We start from the raw sequence: 22834 nt of genomic DNA, 5'->3' as shown, positions 1-22834 counted from the left end.
ATCCTAACCCTTAATTCTGACTACGGAGTACGGAGTACTATCAAATTATCAATTCAAACATTTCGTACTCCGTAGTCCGTACAACGGGATGACCGAAGAATCTACGGAGGAGTAGGACTAGGAGTCTTCGAGTCTGGAGTCTGGGGTCTGGACAGACAGCAGTCTAGGTACCGTACCTACGGAGTATGATTGTAACATACGATACGATCGTCCAGCGCTGTATGTCACGAAACCAATGCGGCCTCCTGCAGTCATCGACCCACGCCAAGCCTCGGGCTTCATTTTTCGGGGAATCCAAGTGCCACTCGCCAGTCGCCAGCAATTTTCGCTGGCAATTCCTGTGTGTGTCGAAAGTGTAAACCGATGGATCGCCCTCCATCATGATTTTTACTCTCGGGTGTTTTTCTTGGTGTTCCGCATGTACAGAGTAGGTACAGAGTACAGCGTATTGGTAATTCTGTACTGAAGAATACGAGACTCCTCCGATTTCCATCGGCAACCCCCCCCCCCGTTTCCTTCTTTATGTATGATAGGTTCTCCCTTTTGAACTTGGATTTCCTCCCAACATCCAACCTTCAATTTTCTTTCTCAAAACGACAAGTGATTCACGTCTTCGTCAATAGCTTTTTCGCATTATCTGCTGGAACTGGAAGGCTTTGTCGCTTCCTTTCCCTGTTCCTCGGTCCCCCATAGTTTTTGTTTGTTGTCCCTCCGTCGTATGGCAAGATACTTAAGGACCGGCCCGTTTCAACCACTTATCATACCGACTCTATACCGACTGACCTTATCCGACTACGAGTCACGACTATAATCAATACTCACATTCCCTTTCTAATCGGCCCCAATCATTTACACTTTGATACTCTGCTCCGCGCCCGTTTCTATTTCCTCACACATATCCGCAATGCCTCCAACAATGGATGCCCTGGGGGCGTTCTCCTATATGTCCGACAACCTGCCATCCTGGATCGGTCGAGTGTCAGAACTAGCCGCCCATACTGCCGCAAAGCATAGAGAATACACAGAAGCTTACAAGAAGTACGCCACCGTGCGACCCCGGCGGCGCAAGAATAGCTCCGTCTGCTCCATCCGCACCGAGGAGATCTGCCCTTCGGCCCTCGACTGCGGTAGCTCGATTGAAGCGACCCAAGGAACACCCGCTGCTGGACCGCGGCCCCTGACGTCCCAAATCCGCCTGATCAACAATCCCCGCAAGCGCAGTGCTGACGAGGATTCGTCGCCAGACTCAACGGAGGAGAGCGCTGGGTTTGTCAGCATCCGGCACAATGTTGTTATCCACTACGACGGCCACACGCAGAAGTTGCTGGAGGAGATGGTACGAAATATTGGCACGGCAAGGAACAATGTGCGACGAGGCAAGATGTCCCAGATCTCGCTAGGGGGGGTACGATCGGGGGCTTTTGGCCGGGAAGCGAGGGTGAATCGGCCGCCGCCAGTGATGCCAAGTCAACTGGAGAGTCCTGACGGGGAATTGCTCGCTGGCATCCGTAGCGCACGGAACCGAGGTCCCCCGCCCGGCGAGGCCTCTCAACAGCGCGGTCCTTTGAGAGAGACCGCGTTCGATATTGCAGATAAACAGCTCGAATTGTTGCACAGCCTCTGCGAGACAGCGGCCTACCAAGTGCTACGATATGGAGATTGCTCCACTGAATTGGCGGCTGTGGTGGAGAAGTTTAGGATTTTGCTCGAGTTAGCGACCAGGGAGGTGCAACGCCTGAAGCCCGATGTGCCGCCAGAAACCAACGAAGAGCCGGAGGCGGCTCTCACAGTATCGACAGGGAAGCCGAATGCGGACTCTCACAGCGACAAACCTCACGCTTCAGGAATTGAAGAGATCGAAGTGGACGATGCTTCATCCATCTCCATGGAATCCATCGATATCAAGGCGTTTCGCGCCAACCGGCTCAGAGCATAGATCGTATGCTTCTGTCAGTCCGACTAAACCTCCCATCAACTTTCCTTGAGCTTAGCGTCATAAAACGTTTCCGTATTTAGTCTTTCTCGAGCCATCACCGGTTACTTTCTACCACTATCATTATCATCATCATCATCATGAGCGGGCATGGCAATGTTCTGGAGTGGCTTGGCTTTTTTTTTTTTACAGCGACTACAATCATTCGGGTTTCCTTACATATCCTCTTGTTTTTCTTTTTGAATTTATCCGGGTGGATTTCTGAAATCATCAGACGGAAGCATGGCGGTTGGATGCTAGCATTTCTCATCTGCATATCATATCCAATATATCTTTGAAGCGATCGTGGAATTACTCGGGGCGCTACCATTTCCTTGATATGCCATGATACCAATTTCCTTGGATAACACAACAAATCCTTCCAAAGTCCAAACAATATATCCACTACTCTTCTTCACCGGGGCGGCAATGAGTCTAATCTCAATTCGACCACCTGCAGCAGCTGAAGAAACAAGTCACCATCTTACTCCGTGGTTTAAGACAAGGATCCTCCCTCGGTCCCTCCCCCTGTCCCGCCCCGCATCCTCTTCCTTCCACCATCCTCCTTTCCACTTCTTAGTTCTTTAGTTCTCACTACTATTACGGCTACTGGAATGTCCATTGTCCAATTACATAAACCTTACCAGAATTACGAACCATTCCCCATGGAATCAACCCGAATCCCCCCTGTCCTGTCCCGCCGTACTTCGTAAGGTACGTTACCGTGAGAAAAATGGAAACCACCTTCACCTGCCAACCGCCCAATTCTCCGTTCTCACTGGTCGAGGACGACAAGCCACGACCGACACTAGACAGCGGGCGGACTCACTCCCGTTGCGCGGTGGAGACGCCTGTTCTGCCGCGTGGTTGTGGATGGGCTACGGGGCTTGGGGCTGGACTTGGCTGGGGCTGGGGTGGTCATGTGGACGGGCTAGGATTTGATTAAATTAATTTTCTTGATAAATAAGATTGCTTGGAGCTGTGAGGATAGTCAATACGTAGTAGTGATAAGGAAGGAGGATGAGGATGAGATAGGGGAGTTTTTATTTGATTTGATCTTATGAGGCTTGAGATTTGATGTGTTTTGACTTTTGAGATGGGTTGGGGAAGGGGCGGAAAAGGGTTCTGAGATTTTCTGATATCTTACCGGTAAGATTGAATTGGGAAAGGAGAGGCGAGTAGTATCATAACTTCATATTGATAACCTAGAGTGGAGGTTTGTACTCTGTAATATTCATACTCCATACTAGGTAGGTTGTACGAAGTAGGGTAGTTATACAGAATAACAGTACCTTAACGTGACAAAGGTATAGGAAGTTATGCAATGTTGACATGTCAGATTGCTGTCTTTGAGCATTGATGGCCCACGTCATTGATGATTGATGATTAGAGAAGGTGGTTTCATCCTTGTACAGAGTAGCAATGGCATCAACTATAAAGTACACCTTCCAGATAGGCATTGATTAATGCTGGAATACAGACAATCTCTAGGTACTTAGTACTGTACTCCATATAGAGTATGGAGTACAGAACACAGTCTCCGCTGCTTGGCATACATCAACTGGTCAACAAAGCCATGACCCAAGCATATCCTACCACCCATCATCTACAGACATTCTGCATACGCAAGAGCAGTTGGGAACTCATGCTGGGTTGCGAGGGCTGCGAGTCTTTGAATATGCCAAGCTCCTGATCTGTTGCGTATCATTCTTGAGGGTGGAGATGGATAGGAAGAAGAGGCTGATGGACAAAGACGAACAGTTGATTGAAAAGAAGCAACGTCACTGCCAGCAAGAATATTTATATCGAAGCATGAGGGTCAGTGGGAAATGTATACTGCGGGAACTCACCACCTAGAAAATGCCAGCAACATCTGCAATCTCCTAGGCCGACCCGGTGAGTAGGATATACTCTCCCATCTCATGAAGATGAACGATTATCAGTTCCAAGGGTCCTAATGACAGTCTAGTTGCTTATCATACTATCTTTACCATGCCCAGAAACATGGACAACACCCTTCCACGAGGTCAACTCTCCTAGCAAACTGGAGAGCTTTCTCTTCTCCTGTAAATGCAGCGCTCCGCCTGTGTTATCAACCCGATTCTGAGCCCGTGTTAGCTGGTTTATTGTTGGCTAGAAAGTCGCCAGCAGAGCCAATTGCTCCGACTGACATGCGGCAGAGAATCGACTCATCAAGTATGGTTGTCGAATGACTCCTGCGCAAGCCAGACAATGGATCAACACAATTAAAACGCAAGTTTCACTTCCTTTACGAAAGCTTGAGACGTCGAGCTTCCTAGTTAATGGAAATAGTATTGATGCGAATTCCCTACTTATAAATACATTCCTGATAGACAGAAGACAATAATCAGTATATGTGGTACACACTTGTTTTTAGCTCTAAGCATGACAATCATAAGGTCATTAGATAACACATCTCACACATGACAATCATAAGGTCATTAGATAACACATCTCACACATGACAAGCAATACAAGGATAGGGTTCAAGTTGTTCTCCATGTGACTGAAAGCACCGGGTTACAGAACACCCAACGAAAAAAGAGCATGCAGCGCGGTATATATATATATATAGATATATACATGAATCTATGAATTAACAAGAGGCATCCTTAGGAGAAACGGTGACGAAGTGGCTATCATAAGAGAAATAGTACGCCCGCTGCGGCTTCTTCATGTCATAGCCATAGGCCTGCTGGGCCCAGACAAAGTAGACGCTGGCATTGTGGTCACTCATGCTCGAAGTGCCCAGCGCAAAATTCGCAGTCCAGCGTCCGACAGCCGTGGTCTCGGACCTTCCATCCTTTGCAAACTGCTGCGCAACTGCTGCGCAACTGCCTCCCCCATATCGCGGACATCCTCTTCGGACCATGGAGGGTAACGGCCACATACCCACCTATCCCAGCCATAGCAGGCGGTATGACCGTCGTCGAGTTGGAATTGGACATAGGCGTAGTGTCCGCGAATGGGTATAAAGACGCACTCCACGGGAGTGGACCGCTTGCTGGGGCCTGACGGTGATATTTGAGAGGTCAGTGTCGGGGATAACGGCAGGTTCGGCTTGGGGAACTGGCACAGGTATCTCTGTAACACATTCTACCATTAAGGTAGAAGCGATAAGGAGGGCAAGGGTGCTGAGATTCATCTTCATCCATCAGGAACAAAAATTGCTCATAGTATGGTAGCAGGTCGCCAGATTGCGTGAGCTTGCTTCAGCATTGCCAAAGATAGAGTGAAGGCGACGAAAACACTACCTCATCGGACTCAGATTACTTGGGATGGATCTGAGCCAAAAGCGTCCAACGGTGTCTCGAGTGGCGACAACGTGGTGCTGGATAGTACTACTACAGGAGCAAAGGTGGGAGTTATCAACCGTCCAGGTAGTTGCTGGACTCTCCCTAAGGGGTGAGTCTGTATATGCTTTGTGACTGCGCAGACTAAGGCACCAAGGCCTCCAATGTATATGCGATTGTAGCTCATCTTACCTCATCCGACGGCATGTGATCAGCATGTACTTTCCCACCAGATCACCTTCTGAGACCTGGACTCTATTTCCACTGAGATACCGTACATCAGCATCAACTGGGGATAATCTAAGAGGTGCGATCCATCTAACCCCCGAGCTCTTCGTCATCCAATTGCAGGAATTGGAACGCTCTGACTTGCTGACAAAAACAAATATACGATTAGAAACAAACCTATCATTTGATATATGCACGAGAATGACCATCGACGCAATAATCCACAGAGGGTATCAACGAAGAGCAATATATCCCAACTCGGAGTCGAATTGGTAGTGCGTACTGTCGGCATCCGGCCGAACATCCTTGATGGGATGGAACAGGATCGACGGAAGGCAAACTCGGCCATATAAGGCTTCATACTAGAACAACTTGCAATCAGCAATGGTCGGTGGATTAGCATTCAAGCAAGCTTACCAGTTTCCCCCCAGTGCCATCCTTCCTCCAGCCCAAGAAATTCCAATACAATCGCCCAGGCAAATTGGCGCGGTAGTACCACGATAGGTCTTTGAAGCGAGACTCACGGCCCCAGGAAAACGGACTGTTCTTTGTGCTTCCTGTCCTCCCATTGATGCCAGAGTTGAACCATTTATCCGCACTCTGGGCAGGCATGCCATGATCTGAATATATCGGATGCGGTGCACTGATAGCTTTGAGCCCGTGGTGCAAGGCGGTGGATACTGGGAACATCTCCGACCCCATATGTCGCCCAACCAGGTTTTCCGCGTCCATTGCGAGCAACAGCCTCCTTGAGAGGCGGGAATGCGTGATTAGGGAGGCTCGACGAGGAGTTTCAGCGCCCATGTAACCATAGACTTCATTTCGAATGACCCAGTCCGTGCCGATAGGATGAAAGATAGGGAGAAAGCCGATATAATCGGCTTCTTCACCGACTCCCCATTGATAGTTATCTTCACTCGGAGAGCGTACCGGTGGGGAAGGACCAAGTGGCTGCCTGTTGTCAAATGGCATAGGTAGCGGACCCCAAACCCCTTCTTCCTCAGCGCGCTCCACAAAGTTTCGAAAAGAATTGTCAAAGTTGCCGTGAATTCCTGGTACGTAAAATCTCGAGTTGCGCTCCCACATCCCGCGTCGAGGCTGCTTGAGCGCAAACTCTGCTATCTTGTTGGCGAATTCATAATGATGGCCAGTGAATCGAGCGTCAACCTCCCAGTTCCATAAGAAGTCGAACCCGGGATATTGCAAGGCAAAATGTTGGATGGATAGCCATTGTGCATGATGAACACTTCTGGCAGTTAGCCTGACTCGGCAGATTATCAGGGATAGGTGGTGTGAGCGCACTCAATAACGTCGTGGTTAAGATTCGGATACCTGGAAGCTACCATTGGCACATTCCAAAGAATAGTCATGTTTCTAAATTCCTCGGGAACATTCTCTTGCAAAACCTTCTGATACACCTCTCCCTGATCGATGTGAAGTTCCGGGTCCTTGACATGGAGAAGGAGGAAAACTTCATACTCTCCCCCCGATTGCAGTGAAAGTTCGGTGATCATGGATCGAATCACATAGATATCGTTCTTGGTATATTGCTTTCCAGCATATGTGCGAATGAGAATAGCAGCCCGAGACTCCGGCGCAATTTGCGGGTTTGCTGCGGGCATACCATCACTCTTTGCGGAGAATCTGGCAGCGTTGTTGTCAAAGCACTGCTGTTGCAGCTCGGCCCAATTCACTTGCGGCCAGTCGACTTTGGATGGCTTGATCCAATTTTTGACGAAGATTTCGTCTTCACCCTCGCCATAGGTACCGTATCTCGTATAGCGGTCAAAAGATACTTGACCGTCGAGGCCGACGGCATCGTGGCTACCGAACAAGGGAGTTGGGAAATCTGACTTTGGTCAGCGTCGATGCTTGCCGCGACAGAACCACATATTTGAGCGATGGTCGGAGCGTACTATGAGGGATACCAACGTAAGCACCGACCTGATCGTCCAAGCTGTCATTTAGGAGCTTGCCTCGCGGGCCTTGACAGGGAACGAAGAAACTACGATGCGTATCTTGCCACTGACGGTTGTTATAGTCCGGGTATGGTCGATATATCTTGGGCATCTTGGTACTTTCCTTCCCTTGAACTCGAGGATCCTCAACAATGGTATGGCCATTATAATTCGATGGTGCAGATATGCGGTCTAGGGTGGACACGAAACTCTTGAAGTTACTATGCCATGGCAGTTAGATCGCGAGCAAACGGCAAGAATTGAACAGAATGATGAAGTATACGAACCTAGGGTACAACTTTTGCTCCTCCAGATATTTCTCCTGCGCCGATTTGGGTCCCTGTTCCTTGAGATTCAGAATACAGCTGCTCAATGGCAACCCATCAAATCAGAAGATTGACTTACATTTAATGGCAGAAAATCATGATGGCGAGACCATGTCATGACAAACAGCATGAGCAAGACCGCTGTCAAGAGACCATAGCGGGCGAATCGGTGCATCAACATCCTGCTGAATCCCTGCATCTGAACATGCACCGAACGATCTTCCGAAGAGCCGACTATCTCATTGTTCGTGAGCTCATGTCTGTTTGCCTGGAAGCACAGGGTATGGTGGCACGCTCATTCATCTGCGTGCTATGGATCGTTCGTGCTGGGGATGGGTCTGCGGTATGCCTGGATGTACTGACTTGTATATAGATACTGTTAAGCGATCTGGAGTTCCTACGCCTGGGGTGAGAAAGAAGAAAGGGCCTCCCATATCTCGGTGGGAGACGCTTTCGCATGCTGACTTGACTTGATGAAGATCATACAGGGCATTCCCAATGGTATCCACTAAATGGGTCTGAAGGCAAGATGGAACAAGAGGACCCTTGTGGGTCAAGTGCCTCGCAATCATGAAGTATCTCTACTCTCTAGGCTACGGATGGACGTATATCCTGGCATCATGAACTCGATGCTACCGAGAAACAAGATCGGACTGGATAAAGCAGACATGCTTCCTTTCCCCGAGAGATAGGGGGGGAGTCGCGATGAATGCGTGAACCTCAGTAGATGAGGCCAGTGATCCGGTCTACCTTGTTATTTAAGCATAAGACTAGATAAATATAAAATATTCCTTGAAGGTAATCTCAACAAGCATTTTGTGAGATCATCAACTGATCCACACTGGTCATTAGAAGAGCAGGACCCTACGTACGTAATCCTTAGTCCACTCTCCCTGCAAACTTCAAGTGTAGATATATCCTCGTTTCAAAGTTCTCGAGCATTGGAAAGAAATGACTCGCTCTCTTCAATGATAAAACTCAGGATTGTTCCAAGAAACAGCGTCAGCCATGTGGGAATTTAGACCCGCTGGTAGGGTCTCAAGTCTCAACCACGGATTGTGGGTATGCGCTCCCCCATTCCAGTATCAAAAAATGCATATCATGGATCTTCAAGGACTAAACCGAGGTTTCCGTCCCTCGGCGGTCCAGAAATTACGTATATGGCTACCTACTGGATATACCTACTGGATATGACTTCGCAATTCTCAGTTGCTGTTATCATAGTCCCATTGGCAGATTTCGCTGAGACTTCTCAATTATCCTTCGTGCTTTTGCCACCCATGATATTCGACTGCCCCTAATTTACAAACCATGTAGTTTACCATTGGCATAATAACCTCTCACAGCCATAGTGGGACTCTGATTGTAGGCCCCATTCGCCTCAGTGTTCGATTTGACTTTTTTCGTGCCCGCGGTAGCGATGTGAGCGGGATTGCGCTCCTTCGCATCGACACGTCCCGATCGTTCATCATCTGTATCTATATCTGCTCAGTTATCGAAGGGCCCAGGACCCGTCGGGCGAGTGGACAGGGAGTCTAGATCGGCTTACTGGCGTTGTTACCCTGGGTGTTCTTTTTCAGCTGCTGCCGCTGTTGCAACTTCTGTTCTAGATATACCAATCTCGTCTTAGTCGCAGGTGCTGAAGCACGAACAAGATACGGGGCTGGGCTTACTGTAACGCTTCGTGTGAGTACCTTCTTCCTTGGTCTGTTTCCCCTTGTCGGCGCCTACGGCTGTGTTTTTCGGCTGTTTCGAGTCCTGCTTCAAGGAGAACTGCGCTGAGTTCTCCTTTTTCTCCGGTGCTTGGCCGTACTGCTGGTGCCTGTTCCCGTCGCCTGTTCCGACTTAGTGATAGGTACCTAAGTCAACTAGGCGAAATCCCTCCTACCGATCATCGTGTGTGCATGCTTGTTGGACAGTGCTTTGCCTAACGGATTGCTGGGCGATTGATTGTATGCTTGCACGTTATGTAGATAATCTGCTGGCTGGTTGCGTGCTTGATTCTGAAGGGATCCTTGATTGTTGGATAGTTGATTCGATGCTTGATTTTTGCCTCCTGGCTTGTCTGTGTCCCATTCAGCTATAGTTCGCAGTAAGCAAGGCTGGCTCATCATGATCTTACCACGACTACTGTTATTGTCAGTCGGTTTCTTACCTAATTCCTTTAAGTGCTTGTCTGTATTTGCATCAGTCACCTGTGGCTGAGCGAGTAAGTCGAGTCTCATCTTACCAGAGTTATCCCGGTGATCCTTGGTTTGATCCTTGACTGGCATGTTTTTCTTCTCGCCAGATTCTTTCTTACCGCCGATGGACTGCCTCATGACTGCCCGAGCCACAAATAGTCTCGACCCGTCCTCTGTCGGCGCGCTGTTCCTGATAGCATGTAGAAGAGTCAAAATGTCCCGAGCAGCAGCGAGTCGACTGTCTGGCTTGGCTAGATTGTACACGTTAGATACCTTGTACAGGATGCAGTAGTGTTCGGTTGGGCGGTTGCTTTCCGTGCTGTCTGTAACCCATGTGAGATAATCCGTTGGGAAACGAGCGGTATGGATCGTCAAGGAGTAATGATGCATATGAATCACGAAGGCCTAGATGCATATTAGGATTTAGTCACGTTGAAAATAAGCTAAGGGATGCACAAACGTCATGATACGGTGCAGAAGGCTCCTTAACCCCTGCCCACTGACTTCGAAGTTCTTTAGGTAGAATACTAGCTTTAGGATCTGAGATCTTGAGGTACTCCATGTTCGAGATGGCAGCTGATAGCAGTTCTGAGAATATTTGGGAATGCACATTGGAGGACATTGCTAGACTTTTTGCCTGTTTGACTTCTCTGTCAGATTCTAAAGGACCAAGAGAGAAAGGCCAGACGTACCTCATATCGGATGATGGGTATATGCCCGTAGCGGTTCCGATCAGATGGTTCATGTTGCGCCTTTCCATTCACCGAGTACGTAGCATAGTATTTACCGTTCTTATCATACTCTTTCTTTGGGTGTCCGGAGGTCCCTCCACGGCATACGTAGACGTAGCCATCGTCTAAGATGTTGCACGGCTTGGAACCGACATTGATAGAATGATCAACACGGCCGGGGGTGCTAAGATGCAGTTGTCAGTCAGTCACCTCCTGTTGTCGATTGGAAAGATCATCTTGGGATTGTGCGGCTTTACCTGCGAAACACGTCTCGTTCATCGCAGAGGATGGAGAACAAGATGAGAATTACCTCCATGAAGCGATGGAGAAGCTGTTCGGACGAAGGCTCGAGTTTGTCCTCATCGGCCACCATACTCTCGAGAGTCAAGGACTTATTCACCTGAGCTGCTTCAACTTCTGCGTTTTTCCGCGTCATCAGATCGCGCAATAAGGTGAAGAAGAGACACCACGGATTCAGCAAGAACCATGACATATGGGTTGTGGTAAACTGGGAGAGCTCCGTTTCTGTCACCATTTTGACTTCATTCAGAATACGTTTCACAACTGCATGGTCATCAGCAAGCCGCATTGGATGCGATCAGAGATTGATCTGAGTGTAAAGCCCATACTGTAACAGTTGTTGATTGCTGTATTGACTTTCTTGCTCACGGCCTCGAAGCCAGTCGGATTCCCCGTGCCTGTAGGTTTACCCGGGATGATGCCCTCCATCCCAACGTTGAACAGGGGGATGCAACAGAGATCCACAAGATTTTCGAACTTCCAACTAGATGCTGGCCTACCTATCAGAAGATTTTTTTGGGGTTTATTGATAATGTGTTGGCTAATGATGTTGCGATTCATCTCGGCGAACTGATACAAAGTGTAGAGGACCTCAGGTGATGTCGGGAGATTCTGCGAGAAAGCTCCCTCAATCGTAGCAAGGATCTCTTGCTGCCAGGGTTTTGACGGGGCCGTCTTTTGCCGGAGATCGGTGGAATTCATGGTATCGTCATTGAAGTACGACTTGATAGCCTGGCGGGCGAGTTTCAGGACATCAATTTGACTGCCCAGCGCATCTGTTCGCCACTGTGAGATGACGGCCGCATTATCCCGCACGAGCTCGATACTTTGTTTGCACACTTGGTGCCATCCCTCGAGAGATTTGAGAGTGAGCTGAGGCGAAGGATTGGCATATTCCGGGGCGGGAATATCCTTCACATTACGGATGGAGGGTCTAGAAATGTTGATTAGCTGTGCTGGCTGGCAAAGAGAGGAATAAAAGAGGAGAATGAGAGAGACCTTCCGCTATTGTCTCTCGGGAAGTAGTGAGCATCTGCGAGAACCCGCGACTCGCTGCATGGTTGGAATGGAGAACGTATATCGAAGGGGTCATCCTCCCAGTTGTCAGGGTTTTTGTATTTATCTGGATTGAAAAGTGAGTGACGATTTAGAGCAGTCATAGGAGGATTTTTCCATCGTGTCCTGACCGATACTGGAAAGACTAGTCATTCTGTTCAATGCAATAGCTCGATGTGTCTGGAGGTAAAGAGTATCAATTCAAAATCTGGGCCACCTGTACTGTAGCACACAGCTGAAGACGGGTATGTAAGTAGTTCTTGGAGTCTGGAAAGGCAAGATTGTCAGTTGGACATACTCGATATCCTAGTATATTTTCGATAGTCCCAAATCAGCTTCGATAGTTTCCTATAACTAGTCTGCAAAATCCCAGATCTCTTGTCCCAGCAAGTTCCTATCGCCAGCACCGCATCCAAAAACTCAGCCAGCCTTTCTCCCAACCTCTCGTCCACTCTTGTACTGTCGCTAGTGAGTTGGTAATCATGGCAGCCGCCATCCTTGATGCCGACACATTCGATCCGCTCATTCCTAGGGTGGCCCAACAAGCTCTCACGCGGTCACCCATTCGACTGCCCTGGCAGGCCCGCATCTTGCCATTGGGTATGTTCTTCAGATCTGTAGCCACGGTGAATGACTATGGCGGCGGCAATCCGTTTGCCCCACAGTCAGCCTTCGACGCGAAGTCCCTCAGCTCGACACCAGTCATGTTCACTGCATACGATGGCAATGGCAGCTTCAGGTCTTCCGAAGCGACAGGCTCCTCTACATCCACAGACCATCTCGGCGTGGGGGGTGGCATTGGCGTTGATCTGATTTTCCTCGAGGCTAGCGTCTCCGTCCAGTATGATCGAGACGTCCTGACCAACAGAGACTCCGCCAAGGTCTCGGTCACGACGAGTTATCGCGCCGGATCGGTGGCCTTTGCGCGTCCACCTGAGCTTTCGGAGGATGCGTTCCGGGTTCTCTACAGCAAGGGCCTCGATGAGTTCAAGGCAATATTTGGCGACTACTATGTGGGCGGTTACCGGATTGGAGGCGATGCATCGGTCCTCTTCAGCACGGATGCAAGCTCGCGCAGCGAGACGGAGACTAAATCGGTGAAACTTAGCGTGGAATCGTGGTTTGGTGACTATCACAAGGAGTGGTCGAGCAGTTCAACGCGCACGGAGCACCAAGCAGAGGTTCGTGTGAGCGCGTACTCGACCTTGGAGCAGGCAATCATCGGCGAGACCGTGAAGCTGGGCACAGCAAGGTTCCAGGCGGTAATCGAACAAGGACGGGGGATCCACCGGCGTGCGCAGGGGCTGGACGACAGCATATCGAAACTGTTGACTCAAATTGGGGTGAGAAAGGGTGGGCTGGTGACCCAGCAGCAGTGTATGCAGCTGTGCCAGAGTGGAGTTGTTGCTGAGCTTCTGTTGATGCCTGTGGAGTGTCTGCGGCAGGTCCGGCATTGGACACTCATGCACCAGTAGACTAAATGCCACTAGTTAGCGCTAATTGAACCGATGTTTCGGATCCGGGGACGATGTTGTCCGTAAAGAAGTAAAGAATCCTGGAGTCCAGACAGCCAAGAGTCTAGAACCAAGAGTTGAGGTTATCACAACAATCCTATACCCGTCACGTGGCAAATCGATAGTCTCGCAACCACATCAGCCACCGGTGATGTTTCCTTCTTCTTCATCCTTCACGAGAGTCAACTTGAACCGAGCCATCTATCAAGTGTGATTGGTTGATTCTTGACAAGTTAAATCGAGAGCTCCCAAAGTACGTCCAAAGTGCATGGCAGCATCGGCAAAAATGCATCGTTTTACCAAACCTGCATGTTCTGGCCAGCATCGATGGGATTCATGGCTGAGCTGAATACGATTCTAAGTTCTCTTCCAGCTCACCATGAGGGCCTCAATAATATTGATGATGGCCTCTCCTTACCCTACATATATGGTTCCGAAACGAGAGCATTATTGCCGCAGCCAGCTCCAATCTTGTGTGCTAGCAGACCATCATGGCTCTCCTTCTTGCACCCTACAACAATGGCATGCGCCTTGGTATGTTGTTTCCGCTTGTATCAATTGACTAAGGTTCAGTCTACTAACGTGTTGGTACAGGCCAAGGGTAAGTTGGACTTCGTAACATCTCCAGAGCAACGGGGAAAACTGATGGTTTAGCTTCAACTCGTACACACAACAAATCTGCATTGATGATGCCGTCGTCATCGATCCTGACCGGATCGACAACGCAGTCACTAACGATGGCTTCACTATGCGTGAGCTTCGTTATGCCATCGGAGCCCGTGCTGGTGATGAGGAAGACTACTACGACGACGGGGAGCCTTTGGCCGCTCCTGTCACGGCTGCTTCCACGGGCGATGCATCTGCCGATGTCGCGGCTGGGACACAGGCTATGATTGGTCCTGCACCTCCAACGGCTCTTGATAGCATTGCGATTCAACTTACTCAAGATGTCAAGACGGTCAGCAAGCTCGTCGAGGATATCGCCAAGCTGGAGGCTGCCGTCGAGGAAGCAACCGACCCCAACAGCGATGACACAAAGCGCGATGCTTTGCTTCTTGAGAAGAAACGAATGCGCCTTGCCCGTATCAAGACCACCGGGACAGGTTTGAAGTCCACCAACGCCCGTGGCGCAGTGCGGGAGCTGTCCCAGCGGGGACCAAGCCAGATTGTCTCGTACAGTTCACGCTTTGTGAACAAGATCAGGTATAATTCCTGGCTTCATTACTTCAAGAGACATCTTTGCGAACCAGAACTGATGTTTTAGTGAAATCACTGATGACATGAACATCTCCGGTTCCCTTTCGATCAAGTATGGTGCCATCGGCGGTGCCGGCAAGGGCTCTTTCGTCGACTCGGACAAGTTCAAGGAGAGTGACCTCAACTTTTTCATCAGTGTCAAGGTGATCAACCAGAGTATCAACATCAAAGATGCCCTCGTCTTCCAAGGCCTCCCTTCGGTGAACAAGAACAACTTCCGCTCCGTCTTTGGTGACACCTTCATCTCAGGTTTCCTGGAAGGTGGTGAGTTTAATGCCCTGGTGAGCATGAAGGTCGTAAACAAGGACAAGCGCATGGCTATCAAGGCTGAGTTCGTTTCCCCAACTCTCCAACCCTTCCTCCACTGGCTAATCTGGCGTTGGCAGGGCCGAAATCGCCTTGAGCGTTGGAGTATTGGACGTCAAAGGTAGCGCGAAGGCCGATATCGCCAAGTCCGATTTTTCGTCCCAAACGGAGACGACAATCCAGGTCGGTTGGTCTGGAGGCGGGCACATCAAGCCAAGTATGTCCCACATCCTGCGTGCTCTTTCTTCCACGGGGTTCTGATTGCATACAGTGGATCAACCATGGACAATCCCGACGCTGATGGAAACGGCTGCCAAGTTCCCTGACCTCGTCGCCAACACGCCCCAGCGAACCTAGTAAGTACTGCTTTCTACCCTTCTTCTGTCTTGGCTCAATACTAAATTCCATATTCCAGTGCCATCCTCACCAAGTACGAATCGCTCCGCAGTTTCATGGCTCTGAAGCCCCCAGAACTCAAGCCGATGTTCTACGAGAACGCAGCCATCTACACCAACTCCATGCTGGACGCCTACATGGACTACAAGAACGTTTGTCTCCACATCCTACTCATCTGTCCCCACAGCTTTCTGACTCTTCCCAGATATATCGCAACCTGGGAAGCAACCTCTTCGATATTCAAGCTGGCACCAAGAAGTTTGGCGACTGGCCTGAGGGCACCGCCTTTGCGGACAACAGCACCCTTTCCCGCATCGATGACGAGTCTCGCTTCACCGCCAGCATCAAAGGGCTTGACCTTGCCCGCCGTGCCTGCCGCTTCCAGATGGTCAAGATCGTCAAGGAAGTCGATGCGATTGAGGAACGCCCAGACTACGCCGCTGATGAGAAGCGCCCTGAAGCCTTCCAGAGCCCCATTGTCTTCCGCGAGCGTCTCCCCCTCGTCAAGTATAAGGAAAAAATGCCGCCTCTCAAGATCTTTGGCACAGACGTCCCTTACCCTCCATTACTCGAGCGTGTTGATGGTGATGGAGTGACAGACGACGAGGCTGCCAAGGCGTCCACCTATACGAACAACCAACCCGATATCAGCGAGTTCCTCAGGCTTGCACCTATGGTCGGCTCCGTCCAGGGCGCCCTCTTTTGCCACTTGGATTTCGTCAAGGCTGACTTCAGCCTGCGCACCGTCACCGTTGAGTTGAACGGCGGGGTGGTTTGTGGCCTGACTGCGCGGTACGCCAATGGACTCTTGGCCACGACCGGTACTGCGGGAGGGGGCCGCAAGGTCTCGCTAACAGTGCGGCCTGAAGACGGCGAGAAGATTATTGCGTGCTCCATTGAGACCGGACGCGTTAAGGGCGAGGCGAATGCCATGCCCCGCGTGACTGCCCTACGGCTGTACACCAACCGTGGACCCGATCTTCTTGGCAATTCAGAGGACTGGAAGCCAGCCGTAAACGGCGAAGGGGTCCGTGGTGGCGTCCAGTTCGAAGGGCTCAGCATGAAGCATTTCGATCCCCTCCTCGTTAATGCCCATATCAAGGGCTTCTGGGGCTACGGGGTCTCGAGTTCGCGTCTCACTCCCCAAAGTGGCATCTTTCGGCTGGGTCCAATCTGGGGTAACAAAGAGGTCAGACTTTGGTCCCTTCTCAGTATCTCCTTTCCACCTTTTTTCCAGCCTACTAACACAATGCAGAACACCTCTCCCACCTCCGGCGTAGTCGAAGACGATACGGTCACCACCGTAGACATCGCGCAGGTGCAAAAAGCGCTCGATGAGAGCAAGCGAGCTTTGGCCCGACTGGAAGGCTGCGTGGGCTCCCCAACCAATGGACCTGTGTGCATTCTCTCGGTTACCTGGGGCGGCCAGTGCTATGATGGCAACCAATCAGTGAGAAATCGGTTGATAAGCCTGATTGTCGAGAACAGGGAGTTCCGGATTGGTAATGATATCTGTGAGCACGATCCCATGCCGGGCACCCGGAAATGGCTGTCAGTCGCGTATCGGTTCACGGAGGGCCATCGGAATGGGCGAGTGCGCACTTTGGTTGGTTATGAGGGCAATAATTCCCGGTTTGATGCGTTGGACTCACAGTAGTGAGCAAGCAGAAACGTGCCAAACTCAGTTTCGGCCCCCAAATTCCCGGCCATGTATATCCGCATGATTTATATATCACTCCTGCAGCGTATAATTATTGGAGCTATTGAGAACCCTGACACACTAATGCACAGTAACCTCCGCTAAGCTCCTGTTCTGGTGTGATGCTGACAAGCCTGTCTTGGAGTATTGCCAGTTCCCTTTTTTACAGGAAGTGCTCTCATTTCACGCGTCATGGGAGTGCAGATATCCCAGTCGAAAGTCGACCGTGTAGGTTGACTAGGTTACCGCATGATCTTCAGCTATACTTGAACTACTCTGCCGAAGAGAGCTTATTTGGAATTAGCCATTGCTTAGAGTGGAACGCCATATAGCTTGGCCCCCAACACTAAGCGCAAGCCCTCCTGCCGACTACCGGCAAACTCGGCGAAACAGCCGCCATGGACGAGAGTATTGTAGCAAAAGCTGTGCTCGAAGATGAAGAAAATCGTTCCCTCACTAATGCTGGGATCGGCATCATCCCATGTAAGGGCAGGGCCTAGCTATGCTGACCGTATGCTTAGACAATGCCTGCAGCTGCAGTGAAACGGTACCCTTCATCTCACGACGATCCTCCTCAATCTACCAACCTGCTCCGGAGCCGGTGCTAATTGGACCCATGCCGGGCCCGGGCAGTATCGAGCAGATAAATAGCTGGCCTGTCCCGCGCTTCCCGTCACCCAGTGATATGTGATCTCTCCAGCCTCCAGCGTTCGAGTTCCTTTCATCAAAAATGGTCAAAGCCTCCCTCCTCGGCGCAGTCGCCCTGCTCGCCTGCGGCCTCACCGATGCCACCCAGATCTTCAGCAACCCCGGCACGCTGACGGGCTGGGACCAAATCAACCACGAACACTCGGGCACCGTCAAGCAGGTCACGGACGTCGTGTACAAGGGCCCAAGCGCGCTCAAGATGACCCAGATCTACGACTCGAGCTACCGCGGCCGGTACCACTCGGAGGTGGTGAAGAAGAACGTCTACAAGCGCGGCGACACGGGGTTCTACGGCTTCGCGTTCCGCCTGCCCGAGGACTGGCAGTTCTCGCCCGCCCAGTCGTACAACATCGCGCAGTTCATCGCCGACTTCAGCGACACCGGCTGCGACGACTTCATGCCCTCCACCATGGTCTGGCTGGTCGGCACCCAGCTGCACTCGCGCGTCAAGCAGGGCACCATCTGCGCGCAGAAGACCAAGGACTTCCCCAACCTGGCGACGGTCACGGCGGGCGACTGGCACAGGATCGTCATCCAGTCGAAGTGGGAGTCGGATGGCACGGGATTCTTCAAGCTGTGGTTCGACGGCGCCAAGGTGCTGGACCAACGGAATCTCGCCACGACGATTGATGATTCTCGCGCCTTCCAGTTCCGTGCGGGGCTGTATGCGAACGGATGGCATGATGATAAGGGCATGAAGGGTTCCCAGGGCACCAGACAGGTCTGGTATGATCAGATTGCCGCGGGATCGACTTTTGCCGATGCGGATCCGGCACAGTGGTGAGCGGGTTGAGTTGAACGAAGGGCATGCTCTTTGGAGATGGAGATGGGTGGTATAGGAAAGGTGTGTGTTGAGACGTGGCAGCATTATCGATCTTTGGGAAGCAGCAACGCCTAGATCCTAAATTCTGATCCGTCAATGTCACTTTTATCTTCCTTCCCTCGAATCCTTGGGTTTCAGGGGGTGATCCAGCAGTGAACGTAGAATGGGATGGTATTGATAGTATCAAGGGCTATTCGGTACAGACCAACTACTTTTAGCGTACTGGTATCATGGTAACGGTATATATTTAGAGGATTTGCCCAGTCGCCTTGTGCAGTCGTTCGTTAAGCTTGCAATCAATGGAGTGAAACATGTGAACTGCTCAAGTAGTCATGGAATAGATTATTAGATTGCGCATTTTCAAGAGAATAACAGTCCGATGACGGTAACCATCGATATCATAGATCGCGTCAGAATACAACATTAGGTATATCCTCCATTATCAGAGCCACTATGCCCTTCAAACATATGTTAGAATGAAAATTCGGTCAAAGGATTGTAAAGGGTCGGCGTCTTGCTTCAGCCTTCTGGCTGTTGGGGTATCAATCAGTAGGGGCGAGAAAACCTCATTTGCGTCATCACGTGAGAGACAGCGTTCGGAGTGAGCTCTCGTTAGAATGGTAGCGGGCATGGGGGAGAAGAGAAACCACTGGCTTTAATAATAGACCTTCTCCTCGTAGATGGGTGGAACACCCTTGTCCTCATCCCAGTGGATCTTATTCTTGTCATCGAGCCATGCATCTTCATCAGTGATGGGGATCACCCGGGACGAGTGCTTGACTTCCTGCCTGCTCACGCCGAGTTTATCACGAGGAATCCACAGAAGGGGTGGTTGGGAAGTGATTGAGGGGTGGAAATACGCGTCGCGCTCGACCTCGGCGGAATACTGGATGGACTCGTGGCCATCGGGAACAAGGTGCCGCAATTGCCAGTATCCATCGTATTTGTCGGGGCGAAGCCACTTGATGAAGAGGTTGGGTTTCTGTCCAATGACTGCGGGTGCGGTGTGTATACCCTTCTCCGCAGTGTCGATACTGGCAAAATTACCGTTCTCTCCGTCCTGGCCCGAGCCGGCGGCATGAACACCATCAACCTCCTCTCCCGCAGAATGGCTCTGCTTGGTTGGCTCAGAGGAAAGAAGACTCTGCTCCTCAGCCTCCAGATTCTTGGGGAGGTATTGGATCAGCGGGTCCAGAGCTGTCTGAAGAGAAACATGGTACAAGATCATGAAAATAAGTAAGATGATCATCAGAATCATGGGTCCGAGCGCCACCTTATTGGACGCAGTGCCAATAGCAAACAGACCGATCAAGCACACCACGAGCAGGTAGCAGCCCACGGTGATATGTTGCAGAGCGCGGACATAGGCCTTGCCTTGAGTGTCAATATCGGCGTTGGACACATACAACATGTTGTACCGGTAGGCGAAATAGAACAGGTACAGACCAACGGTTGCAAAGCCGAGTACCAGGGGTGCAATGCAGGAGTACGTGATGGCTATGCTCGGAGAACAGTGTTAGCCGCATCTCAGACAGAGTTGAATTTGAGGGTTGCGGCCTTACCAATAACAGCCAGAAGGGTCAGAGGAGGATACACGGTTCCCCACCCAAGACCGGAGAGGGATGACCAGCGAGTGTACATTTTACGCGGGGTGGAGTCAAGCAGCTTGCCTAGGATCTTACCCAGGATCAAACCTGTGATCTGCAGAAGAGCGCCGGAGCTGAATGACAACCCTTGCAAGATGATGTATGAAATGTAGAAGTTCGACACCGTGGGGATATGCTGCGCAAGGAGCGAGGCAGCGGAGGTGGGCTGCTGGATGATTCTAGTCACCACACTGGACGCCGAGGAAGCGAGGGTCACGACCAAGAAGACCTGAACCACTTGGAAGGCGAAGTAGAAGTTTTGAGTGGTCAATTCAACAGCCGCAGCGCTGGGGGCGCCACCAAGCTTGGCCATCACTAGAAGATGTTATTTAACGGTAGCGAAAAGGGCTTTAGGGAAGTTGCAACTCACGTCTCAGGACAATGGGCAACAGAGCCATGAGTACCGACATCAGGACGGTGGGTAGAAGACCGGTGATGACACCCTTGATCCAGCCAGGGACGTCGTTGATGAACTTTAGGAAATGCACCTTGTTCGTCAAGGAGTCGATGTTGGAAATAGAACCGACAAAAGCGGTGGGGATGGCCCAGAAAATGACAAGAGCTGCAACAAACGCGATTGTTCCAGCATAACGAATGATACGCTCCCACCATTTGATGCGCAAGTTCGACCAAACGACTTGTGTGGGATCTAAACCAATATAACGGGGCGCCATGTGCAGAGGCAGGTTGTGAGCAACTGAGGATGAACGTTAGTGATATTCGGACGCGTGATTTAACAATGGCGACTTGGTGAGCCCAAGGCCGACTTACCAGACTGGAAGGCAGATTGTGCGTCGGCTTGATGGTAGAACTCAACAAAGACGGACGAGACCAGCTTGGCATCACCAGCACGGTGCTTAGCCTGAAGCTCCTCGATTTCAGGGGTGAGACGTTCGATTTCCGATCTCGCCCAATTAATGGTGTCGACCTTCTTTCCGATGAGAAACTTCAGACGGTGAGTGGGTCTGTCCGAAGGCTTGACCCAACGGGCAGCGATGGAGCCTGACTCGTCGTCTGGCTCGCCCGCCATGTTCTCGAGCGGGACGGCGTCGTCCTCGACATTTCCGCTCTTCTTCAGTGCCTTGGCCCGCTCGGTGTTTGCCAGCTTGATCAACTTGGTTTCGGCCGCTTCCAGTTTCATGGCGGCATCGTCCCGATCCTTGACCTTGTCCTCAAGCTCACTCGTATCGGTAGCGACCCAAACGGTCTTCACCTTGTCGATACCAAACATCTGCCGAATCTTGTCGCGATTGAGGTAATCCTCAGTGACGGCGGTGAAAAGTACGGTGCGCGACGAGAGTCGGCTTGCGTAAGCGGGGGAGAGAAAATAGGCCTGACGCAAGTTGATATAAAAGATGCTCTCGCGGGTAACGGTATAAAAGACGAAGCCTAGAAGCTAATGAGAATTTGTCTCAGGGGAGGAAAAAGGAAAGAAACGAAAAACAATGGGGAACGGGTAGAAGGAAGATGTACTGACCGACAAAGATCCATGCCATGAAGGCATGAGCGAAGTAGCGAGCCATGGACTCAGTAGCAATGTTTGACAAGCTCAGGAGATCCAATTGCAATTTTCCTGCTCCACCGGTTCCATTAACAGGTAGCAGGATCGGCCAGATAATCAAGCAACCGACAAAGCAGATAATTGTAATCATTTTCAGGAAGCGGAGCAGAAGATAGGCGTCCATGGAGTGATGCTGCAAGACGTACTCGTCGGGCAGCTTGTACATGTCAACGATCCAATTCCACAGGCCGGTGCGCGAAGAAGGACTGCGTTCCGAGGGTCGCAAAAATCCGAGGTAGGTACGGGGCATGTACATGCGGCGTTGGCTTCGACGCAGGATCACGAAGACCAGAACCATGACGACGGCCACAACCAGGGACGGAACCAAGGTTGTGACCAAACTCGAGGCCGAATTCGACGTATCTTGCGGGTTGTCATCCTACTAGATGTCAGTCCGTGTCCTGTTGACCTTGCGACTGGAGTCTGCAAGTTCAATTCTCGAGATGCGGGAATTGGACTGTACTTACGTCACGGCGGGTTAGCTGGTGCAGCCCAGCTACAGCATCGTTGACGCCCATTTTGGCTCAGTCAAAATACTCCCCAGGGGGTGGGGAAGAATCGATAGAAGTTGACTGCAATCTTTTTTCGTAGCGACGCGATTGCGATTCAATAAATATATATGACTTGGAGGTTGTGCGCAAGTTCCCAGGGTGCAGGGAGATGGGGCGACCTGTGATCGCAGCACCAGGAGGGACCGAAATAAGCGTGCGCAACTAATTGAGCGCGATGAAGAGGGGAGAAGAGAAAGTGAGAAGATGAAGAAGAGATCTCCAGGCGAGGGGGCCTGAGAAAAAGCAAAAGACTAGATAATCCAGAGGCAGAGAGAGAGAGAGAGAGAGAGAGAGAGGACGAAAGA

The 22834-nt window shown here is 50.8% G+C and overlaps 8 protein-coding genes across 8 annotated transcripts, besides 7 other annotated features; 4 read left to right on the top strand and 4 right to left on the bottom strand.

Moving 5' to 3' along the window:
* Positions 1 to 904: 904 nt before the first annotated feature.
* On the top strand, positions 905 to 1936 carry ACLA_014010 (uncharacterized protein; the record flags this gene model as incomplete). Its single annotated transcript, XM_001274389.1, has 1 exon — positions 905 to 1936. The coding sequence occupies one exon, from the start codon at positions 905 to 907 to the stop codon at positions 1934 to 1936; it is 1032 nt and encodes a 343-aa protein (XP_001274390.1).
* Positions 1937 to 2052: 116 nt separating this feature from the next.
* Positions 2053 to 2075: a microsatellite.
* A 2303-nt stretch (positions 2076 to 4378) lies between these two features.
* Positions 4379 to 4461: a microsatellite.
* A 90-nt stretch (positions 4462 to 4551) lies between these two features.
* Positions 4552 to 4578: a microsatellite.
* A 226-nt stretch (positions 4579 to 4804) lies between these two features.
* Positions 4805 to 4831: a microsatellite.
* Positions 4832 to 5747: 916 nt separating this feature from the next.
* Positions 5748 to 7979, bottom strand: ACLA_014000 (DUF3405 domain-containing protein; the record flags this gene model as incomplete). The annotated part of the gene is made up of 6 exons (XM_001274388.1): positions 5748 to 5876; positions 5932 to 6760; positions 6817 to 7363; positions 7431 to 7693; positions 7760 to 7812; positions 7878 to 7979. 6 exons carry the CDS (start codon positions 7977 to 7979, stop codon positions 5748 to 5750), a joined length of 1923 nt encoding a protein of 640 aa, XP_001274389.1.
* Positions 7980 to 8964: 985 nt separating this feature from the next.
* Positions 8965 to 8990: a microsatellite.
* A 110-nt stretch (positions 8991 to 9100) lies between these two features.
* ACLA_013990 (uncharacterized protein) lies at positions 9101 to 11247 on the bottom strand (the record flags this gene model as incomplete). Its single annotated transcript, XM_001274387.1, has 6 exons — positions 9101 to 9276; positions 9348 to 9404; positions 9472 to 9633; positions 10029 to 10386; positions 10674 to 10896; positions 10970 to 11247. 6 exons carry the CDS (start codon positions 11245 to 11247, stop codon positions 9101 to 9103), a joined length of 1254 nt encoding a protein of 417 aa, XP_001274388.1.
* Positions 11248 to 11270: 23 nt separating this feature from the next.
* Positions 11271 to 12172, bottom strand: ACLA_013980 (uncharacterized protein; the record flags this gene model as incomplete). Its single annotated transcript, XM_001274386.1, has 2 exons — positions 11271 to 11946; positions 12012 to 12172. 2 exons carry the CDS (start codon positions 12170 to 12172, stop codon positions 11271 to 11273), a joined length of 837 nt encoding a protein of 278 aa, XP_001274387.1.
* A 378-nt stretch (positions 12173 to 12550) lies between these two features.
* Positions 12551 to 13543, top strand: ACLA_013970 (uncharacterized protein; the record flags this gene model as incomplete). Its single annotated transcript, XM_001274385.1, has 1 exon — positions 12551 to 13543. One exon carries the CDS (start codon positions 12551 to 12553, stop codon positions 13541 to 13543), a length of 993 nt encoding a protein of 330 aa, XP_001274386.1.
* Positions 13544 to 14073: 530 nt separating this feature from the next.
* ACLA_013960 (uncharacterized protein) lies at positions 14074 to 17198 on the top strand (the record flags this gene model as incomplete). The annotated part of the gene is made up of 8 exons (XM_001274384.1): positions 14074 to 14116; positions 14177 to 14183; positions 14237 to 14785; positions 14847 to 15170; positions 15226 to 15362; positions 15417 to 15501; positions 15561 to 15693; positions 15747 to 17198. The coding sequence occupies 8 exons, from the start codon at positions 14074 to 14076 to the stop codon at positions 17196 to 17198; spliced, it is 2730 nt and encodes a 909-aa protein (XP_001274385.1).
* Positions 17199 to 17970: 772 nt separating this feature from the next.
* Positions 17971 to 18732, top strand: ACLA_013950 (polysaccharide lyase family 20 protein; the record flags this gene model as incomplete). The annotated part of the gene is made up of 1 exon (XM_001274383.1): positions 17971 to 18732. One exon carries the CDS (start codon positions 17971 to 17973, stop codon positions 18730 to 18732), a length of 762 nt encoding a protein of 253 aa, XP_001274384.1.
* A 694-nt stretch (positions 18733 to 19426) lies between these two features.
* ACLA_013940 (putative DUF221 domain protein) lies at positions 19427 to 22496 on the bottom strand (the record flags this gene model as incomplete). Its single annotated transcript, XM_001274382.1, has 6 exons — positions 19427 to 20268; positions 20334 to 20732; positions 20788 to 21114; positions 21189 to 21806; positions 21895 to 22357; positions 22446 to 22496. The coding sequence occupies 6 exons, from the start codon at positions 22494 to 22496 to the stop codon at positions 19427 to 19429; spliced, it is 2700 nt and encodes an 899-aa protein (XP_001274383.1).
* A 301-nt stretch (positions 22497 to 22797) lies between these two features.
* Positions 22798 to 22834: part of a microsatellite that runs on past the window's edge.
* Positions 22799 to 22834: part of a microsatellite that runs on past the window's edge.

Source organism: Aspergillus clavatus, genomic scaffold, assembly GCF_000002715.2.
Source record: "Aspergillus clavatus NRRL 1 1099423829795 genomic scaffold, whole genome shotgun sequence".
Lineage (NCBI taxonomy): Eukaryota > Fungi > Ascomycota > Eurotiomycetes > Eurotiales > Aspergillaceae > Aspergillus > Aspergillus clavatus.
The sequence above is the reverse complement of the archived record's forward strand: the minus strand, read 5'-3'. Positions and strand labels throughout refer to the sequence as shown.